We start from the raw sequence: 8,263 nt of genomic DNA on the forward strand, positions 1-8,263 counted from the left end.
TCTGAACCGGTCCCAGTGCCAGAGCCAGAGTGGAGCAAGGTCTGCTTTTAACCATCCTAAGCACATTTATGGTATTGTTGGGGTTTTAGGAGCTCTCCTGTATTTTTTTTTTTTTTCTGTTAAAGGAATTTCCCCCCCCATACATGTTGCTAGGGGAACAAATGGCCGGGTATTTAAGAAAAACAAAAGATCTGGCTGCTCTTTTTGTTTCACCTGGGTGTGAGGGCAGTCGGTCTCGGCATTCGGACAGAGAGGGAGGCTGCTTTCTTCGGCCGCTTTTCCTTCTGCTGGAGAAGCCCCGGGATCCCACAGCCCGCCTTCCCTGCCCCGCTTGGAGCCGGGCTGTGGCCGCCCTGCCCCGAGCCTTCGCTGCGTTGTAGCCGTGCTCGCCCTGCCTGCCCGACCTCCAGGGGGGTTTCCCGTTTGGATACATCTCGTCTGCCATCCGGGATTTGTGCTCGTCCCTGCCGTTCCAGCCTGCTGTTCCCGAGAGTCCGGGATCGGCTGCCCAGGGGTTTGTGAAGCCTTTGTCCCATCCCTTCCCGGGATCCCAGGGCACCGGTGCCGCGTGCTCCCCGAGCTCGCTCCGGAGCGCCCCCTGCAGCCGCGGGGGAACCATCGCACCTGCCCTGCTCACCGGGAGCCGCCAGCGCCCCTGCCGGCTGCGAGCGGAACTGCACCCGAGGGGAAAGGGCCCGACAGCCGAGAAGGCTGGCACTGGGTTTGTGATTGCTGTTACTGCCATAGTTACTGTTGTTTGTTTGACTGGTTATATATATATATATAATAGTAAAGAGCTGTTATTCCTATTTCCCACATCTTTGCCTAAAAGCCCCTTGATTTCAAAATTATAATAACTCAGAGGGAAGGGGGGGGTCGCATCTGCCATTCCAAGGGAGGCTTCTGCCTTCCTTAGCAGACACCTGTCTTTCAAACCAAGACAGGTATATAAACACCTGACCCATACAAACCAGGCATACCTTAAATCCACACCGGCAAGCAACTAAGACAAAATTATTATTTGCCCCCCTGCACCTTGCTGGAGGGATTGGCTGGAGCAAGGGACACAGGTTTGTTACTCTTCCTTCTTGAGGCACTGCTACATCTCAACAGAGGATGGTCTTCGGAGTCAAATTTATGCAGACATTAAATAGAAGAATCCATTTTCAAATTGAAGTGACCTACACGTGGAAATAAGGGTTTCTGCACTGTCTTGGTGTTGACAGAGAAAGATGGGTTGCAAGATGAGCTTTCCCAGGTCCTGTGTAAGTAAGGCTTCCCATGCCTGAGGGTTGTCTATTGTTATTTTCTAGGAGTTACTGCAAGCAACTCGAAAAGTTTTTCAACATGCTGGATAAAAAGCAGTGAAAAGATTTGTGAGTCTATGTGAATTTTTATTAGCTCTCATTGACACAGGAACGGTGCAGCTTCAGCAGATCCCAAGCCTGGTGATGTGTTGGGTGGAGCAGCAGCTGCTCTTCCCCCAGACCACATCTGCTGACTGGGACATTCCTCCCCCAATGCTCCATTCACAGCACAGTGGAGCTGCCTGAGCTCAAATTCCACAGTGATGCTGCCTTTTCCTCATTTCCTGCCCACCCCCCTGAAATTCTCAGTGACCTCTGGGAACATGAGTTAGACCAGGTGCTAAGTGGGAGCTGGACTGCACAGCTGTCCCTTCACCTGCCCCGGTCTCTGCCCGTGCCACCTGCACTGCAGGAGTGTTTCTCATGGCCTTTCCAAGCTGCCGGAACCCAAGACCCTACGTGAGGCTGAAAGACCCCCAAGATCTCATGGTACAAAAGCTTCTTCCCAAGAATTCCCATCAGACTGTTCATTTCTTCTTAGCATTTCAAGTCTATGTGATCCTATTGAGTCAGCAGAAAGCACACCTGGATCCAAGGAGGATTCACCTCCCCTCTCCCACCGAAGCGCAGCAGGAGCTCCCAGCACTCCCAGCACTGAGGTGGATCTCAGTTGCTGCCATTCTGACATGAAGGCCTTTGACCCGAGCTCTCCCATCTCTCCAGGGGTGTTCTACTGACAGGGAAAGCTGCCACCATCCCCCAGCTCCATCCCAGTGCCACCCTCTACTCAGGAATCCATATGTACCATTTTTTGGAGGTCATTTACTCAGTGTTAGCCGAGCTGATTTCCACAGTCTGTTCTGCACAGTGGCACCTTCCAAATGAAGCTTGTGCAGCACGGCATATTTAGGCAACATGGACTATCACTGGGGTATTACAGGTCAGAACACATTTCCTGATAGACAACAACCCAAATGAAAGTGTGAAATTAGTTCTGTGATCCCACCATTTTGCCATGCCTGTGCAGAACCCAAGTGAAGCTCTCTTGTCCTTCGAGGTACATCTCCTTGATGAATCGGTGCAGTCCCTGGGCTTAGGGCTAAGAGACAGGAAGGGCAGGAGGGAAGAAGCAGTTTCCATGACAAATGTCCATTTGACACATGTAGCAAGGACACAGCACAGGATTTGCCTCCTGCTCCAGTGAGACCCTCAGCCCCCAGACCACAGTTCTGCCTCTCTCCCTCCCCTGATAAATCCTGACTGCCCACAGCAGAGGTTCCTGACAGAGCAGCCCCAGAACAGCCAACACCTTGGATCTTCCACATAAAGGCAGAGTCTCCAAATCTTACAAGTGCAGGTGCTCAAGCACTGCAGGAAGAAGGGACTTGTTTCTGCCCCTCCTGCTGTCAGGATGCCTCTTCTGGGAGACTCATCTGAGGCTGTGCCTGCTGTGCAGAGCCCTGCCAGCAAAACTGTTTCATTAAAGGAGCAAGGGAAAGGTCCTTCCCACAGCCTTGGGGCAGCACACCCACAACCCACCTGGAGTTGGGTGGCACAAACAAGTCTATCACCCCAGCACAGTGACAGCTATGCCTTCACAGCTGGGTTAGTAGCCAAGTGCTTATGAGCAGAGGACAGTGATATGTCCCACAGGGAGGCACAGCACCAGGGATCCCAGAGCATCCCTGGAGAGCTGCTCTGCCACTCATACAAGGGTTTGCAACGACTACCAGTAGTGATAAATGCAGTGAGAACCACGGCTGCTGCAGCCTCCTTCCATTTTTAATTAGCTTTGTGCCCAGCTTTTAAAAGGCTGAAAACAAAACTGGTCACAATATCCCAGGTTACTCTTACCACCAGCTTTTACAGAAGAGAAATTCCTTCCTGACATCACTGTTTAACACACAAACATACGGCTGTTCTGACATGCTTCAGCACTACCTGTCCAATGATTCAGATCCTTTCCAGACTGGAATCTCTGCACTCTTGCTGCCTGAAAACTCTGTGGTCTGGCACATTTATTTATTTGCTGCTCTATCAGCCTGTGCTGTCTGCACATTCTACCTGTCTTTTGTTTCCAAGTACTCAGTTAATAGAACTGCACACGTTAGCTGGAACGCCTTGCACTCACTTCAGGTGCCACAACTCTCAGAGAGTACAGCTGTCGGGTGGGATGAGGTTTTGGAGAACGTTAAGTGTTAGAGCTTGGGGCAGCGAACAGTCCTTCTGAAAATCAACAGAAGATTCACCCTTAAACCCCAGAACTGCTCTGGCTGCAGGTCAGACAGTTTCAGCTGCCACGATGACTCAGTGCAGCAGTCCTGTGCTCCTGCTGCCCCGTTCCAGTGCCCCCATTTCCACGGTGTCACAGGGCCATCAGCCTGAGAGACACCTCAGCCCCTTGGAGCAACAGCAGCCACCAGGGAGGTGCAGCAGCCACACTGGGGCAGATCAGGCTCCGGGACAAAACCGTCAGGGTGAGCTGTCCCTGCAGGCTACAGGGGACCCTCCCACCACCACCACTCTTCCCATGTGGGTGCAGCTGAGAAGCTGGCTGTGCCAGGGCTGCAATTCCTGACGCTGGTCAGCCTGTGGATCTGGGATGTGGGGTGACCAGCCGGGCTGTGGGTCAGTCACACTGGGGGGCAGGCAAGCTGTGGCCAGCCAGGCCAAGGGGCACCGGGCCATGAGGCAGGCAGGGCGTGGTCAGTCGGGCTCTGGGGTGACCGGCTGCGGTCAGTCCCCCGTGTCAGTCCGCAGGGCTGCCCGGCCGCGGGGCTGTCGGGGCTCCCGGCGGCCGGGCCCAGCTCCCGGCCCGGGGCCGGCGTCACTCGTGGGCCACGCGCTCCAGCGCCACGTAGAAGCTGTCCTTGTCGTCGAGGCAGTGCCAGCCGATGGGCCCCGCCTCGCAGTCGGCGCACACCAGGAACTTGACGTTGCCCACGTCGCGGGTGAATCCCACGTTCTCGAAGGAGAACATGTCGCGCACCAGCCAGTGCTCCCGCAGCACGTCCCCGCCGCCTCCCGCCGCCGCCGCCGCCGCCTTCTTCCTCATGGCGGGCAGGAGGAGCTGCGGAGACACGGGGCCGTCACCACGGGGCCGTCACCGCCCGCCCCCCCCGAACCCCCCGGTACCTCACGGCGGGCGAAGGTGGCGGCGCCGGGCAGCAGCACCCGGGAGCCGCAGCGCTGGCACAGCACCGCCCGCAGGTTGCGGCCCTGCGCGCACACGAGCCCGGCCGAGCCCGGCGCGGCGGCGGCGGGAGGAGGAGGAGGAGGAGGGGAGGGAGGAGGCGCCGCCGGCTCCATCTCCGCGCAGGGCGCCGCCATGGCGAGGGGCGGGGCCTACGTCGTGACGTCACACGGAGCGATGCACGCACGTCATTGTAATAACCCCGCCCCCAGCGGTGACGTCATTGGCGGGGCCCCGCCCTGCTCCGCATCCCCGGGAGCGTCCGGGTGGGAATCCGGGTGGGAATCCGGGTGGGAATCCTGCCCTGGGGTCGTGCTGGGGCCTGGCACAGGTTGCCCAGAGCAGCTGTGGCTGCCCCTGGATCCCTGGAAGTGTCCAAGGCCAGGCTGGACAGGGCTTGGAGCAATCTGGGACAGGGGAAGGTGTCCCTGCCATGGCAGGGGGGATGAGATGAGCTTTAAGGTCCTTCCCACCCAAACCTGTCTGGATTTGCTGTTTCCCCAATGATCCCGGACTGGCAGGAGTTGGCGGTGCAGTCTGTCTGTCGTGGGCCTGCCCACAGGGACCATCAGGGACAGTCACATCCCAGGCATGGGAGCTTGGAGATGCTTGAATTCATCACAGCGGTTGGAGAAGGAGCTCAGTTGATGCTGGACAAAGGGAAATATCTCCCTTCAAAGTCTCCATCAGTGGAGATATTCCAGAACCGTCTGGATGCAGCCATGTGCTCTGGGATGGCCTTGCCTGAGCAGGGAGGTGGGACCAGATGAGCCACTGGGGTCCCTTCCAACCTGACCCATCCTGGGATTCTTTGAAGCTGCAGCACATCTTTTCCATCTGGTGGTTGCATCAGCATTTGGGAGTGCCTGGGCTACTCTAACACAGCAGCTGCTTGGCTGCTTGGTACAGAGAGAGCCCGCTCAAAATGGGGAGGACAGAGTGCACTGAAAGGGGCAAGGGGCTGACACTGGGAGCAATGTGTTTTCCAGGAGAGGAAAGCAGAGATCAGCCTGACCCCACAGAGCCTGGGCAAAGCAGTGCTGGGGACAAGGTCCTGGCCCAGGTGCCTCTGCTGCTCCTCACTGAGCATCTTTGAGCCGCTGCGGCGGTGTGCGCGTCTGGGCTGCCACTGCCAGCCCTCTGTCAGTGTGGAAAAGACTGAAAGAGGCCTTTTGATTGAGCCACTGCTTCTTTAGAGGGTAAGCCAGATCCCAGAAGAGCCCTGATTTGGTGTAAATATGCCACATCCTCCTGCTGCCTCACTGTCTCCCGACTGTCTGCTGCCAAGAACTCTCAGGAGAAGCCAGAAATGGGAACCGATACTCGAGGTGCTAAGTAAAGGTACAGGATTTCATCAGCAATCCAGCTGCTCACCTCAGGCTGCAGCCCTGGGCAGTCCTGACACGAGCTGGGGTGTGAGTGTAGCTGGGAGACATCACCCCACTGTCCTGTGAGCTGTGCAGGTGTTTCCAAGGCAGGGGCAGTGTTCGGGGCACTGGAGCTCCTGAGCCCTGTCTGGGTGTATGTGGGGGAGAGGATGTTTGTGTATGTGAGAGGGGAGCACTGCATGAGGGAGGTGTGGAGCTCAGCAGCACCCGCTGAGCGTGGTCCTGGGGCACCCACTGCCCAGAGCCAGGCACAAACCAGCCACAGGAAGGTGACAGGATTCAGTTCTGTCCCACAGCCAGAGCCACCTGTCCAGGGGCTCAGGGAGTCACAGAATCCCCGTGCTTGGAGATACTCTGGACTCAGTGGAACCTGATCCAAACTGGGTCTCCTCCAGGCAGGGTTACAGACCTCCAGACTGCCCTTCCCAGCTGCGATTGTTCTTGGATTCTGTGAGTTCTTTCCTGCTCATGTAGGTGTCAACACCACTTTTAGAAAAACACCCCGGAACATTCCTGGGAGTCCAAATCCATCCCTGCCCCGGGAGCTGACTCTGGCTGCCCCAGAGGCACCTGAGCAGGGACAGTCCACTTCAGCATCACTTCTCTCTCTCCAGAGCTTCAGAGCCTCCCCATGGGTCACTCCTGCCCCCAGACCAGCCAGGAAAGCTCTGCTCCTGCCCATGCATTTGCTTTGCGTGGGGGAGGCCTTTCCCTCCCAATCTGACATGAAATGACACATCTGTAGGGCCCCTGCCTGGTTGTACCAAGTGTGCACATCCTCATTTGGTGGTAACCCAGCCTGTGAGGAGCGAGATCCCAGCCAGATGGGGGGAGAGGAGGGTGAGCCCTCTGCCTGCCCCAGGGAGGCTCGTGCAGGATGCAAGTCCACAGCTGCCAGTGCTGCCTCCGCTCTCACCTCGTCACCTTAACGTGAGATGGGGCCCTTCTGACGAGCCCATAAACCCCGAGTGGCACAACACAACACTGATGTCTCCAGCTCGTGGCCCAAGGCTGCTGCTGGGCTGGGCTGGGCTGGTTGGTCAGGGCTGGTGGCTGGAGTGGTGTCTCTCATTGTTACAGTCCTTGTGAACAATTCAAGGAGTAAATAAAAACCTACTAATAGGATCTTTGGCCAATTCTTAAGTCTTGGGTGGGGACTGTCTCTGTTGGAAACTCACTCTTAATTCTGCCCTTTAGGATTTTCTGCTGGATTATTCATGAAGCAAAGCTTCACTTTTGCTGGCTGGGGAGAATCAATACCAGCTTCTTCCCAAGTAGAACATTTTGTCCCTTTGTTTTGCTTTCAGCAGGAGCCTGTACATTTTCTCACCTCCACGGAGCATTTTGAAGGTTTGTCTTGTGCGTTACCTCCCTGGAAACACGAGTTCCTCTTCAAGCCCTTCAGTACATCCTGCCCTGGAAAGGCAGGGATGGGTCTGCTGGCCGCTCTCATGGGGTCACATCCTGCTGTGACCCAGTTCTGATGCTGCTGCTTCAGTCTGCCCAGCTGCTGAGTTTCTGCCCGACCACACACTGGACACGTCACTTTTGGAGCTGAATCCCCTGAGCCCTTTGCAGGAGAGCAGGGCAGGTCAGGGAAGGGAGAGGAGCTACTGACAGCTCCAGGGTCAGTATCAGAGCCTGGAAACTCCCCCTGCATTGCCTGTCACCCTGCAGGTGTCAGAGGGGCACAGGTATCACATATGTGTGTCAGAGGGGCACACATACAGGGACAGATCCATGTATGGGACCAGTGAGTGCTTCCTTGTGAGTACTGCACTCCCCAAATGGGGCCTGTCCCCTTGTTTGCTTCCCTATTTCTCGCTGGCTGAAGACTGATGGAGCAGTTTGGGGGACAGGTGTCAGGAGAAGCTATTGAACATCTGGAGTGAGTGGTGAGCTGTTTATGGGGGGACCAGGTAGTGGGGAGAGGATTTGGAGCCATCAAAGGCTGCTGGGGCAGGATGCTGCAGTTTGCACTGAAATCAGCAGAATCTGTGTTTTGCATATGGGCAGATGAATTAATGCTGGGCTCCATCCATCCCACATGCCCATGGTGGACAAAGGAGCTGTAATTGTTTTGCAACTGCAGCTCTACTGTAACAGTATTAGAATTATGGAATGGTTTAATTTGAGAAAGACCTTTAAGATCATTGAGTCCAACCGTTCCCCCAGCACTGCCATGTTCACCACTAACCCATGTCCCCTGGTGCCACATCCACACATATTTTGAACACTTCCATGGATGGCGACTCCACCACTGCCCTGGGCAGCTGTGCCAGGGCCTGACCACCCCTTCAGGGAAGAAATTTTTCCCCAATATCCAACCTGAGCCTCCCCTGGCCCAGCCTGAGGCCGTTCCCTCTCCTCCTGTC

At 56.1% G+C, this 8,263-nt stretch overlaps 1 protein-coding gene across 1 annotated transcript; it reads right to left on the reverse strand.

Moving 5' to 3' along the window:
* Positions 1 to 1,373: 1,373 nt before the first annotated feature.
* Positions 1,374 to 4,666, reverse strand: RABIF (RAB interacting factor). The gene is made up of 2 exons (XM_042015912.1): positions 4,443 to 4,666; positions 1,374 to 4,377 (listed from the first exon to the last, which is right to left on the reverse strand). Exons 1-2 carry the CDS (start codon positions 4,635 to 4,637, stop codon positions 4,135 to 4,137), a joined length of 438 nt encoding a protein of 145 aa, XP_041871846.1. The 5' UTR covers positions 4,638 to 4,666; the 3' UTR covers positions 1,374 to 4,134.
* Positions 4,667 to 8,263: the final 3,597 nt, after the last annotated feature.

Source organism: Corvus kubaryi, unplaced genomic scaffold (assembly GCF_017639235.1).
Source record: "Corvus kubaryi isolate FWS band 111438036 unplaced genomic scaffold, C.kubaryi_AGA036_p1.0 split3-37355, whole genome shotgun sequence".
Taxonomy (NCBI): domain Eukaryota; kingdom Metazoa; phylum Chordata; class Aves; order Passeriformes; family Corvidae; genus Corvus; species Corvus kubaryi.

Coding starts and splice junctions, on each gene's coding strand:
- RABIF (XM_042015912.1), bottom strand. CDS start 4,637: ATGGCGGCGCCCTGCGCGGAGATGGAGCCGGCGGCGCCTCCTCCCTCC. Junction 4,378..4,442: donor CCACCTTCGCCCGCCGTGAG/GTACCGGGGGGT, acceptor GTGTCTCCGCAG/CTCCTCCTGCCCGCCATGAG.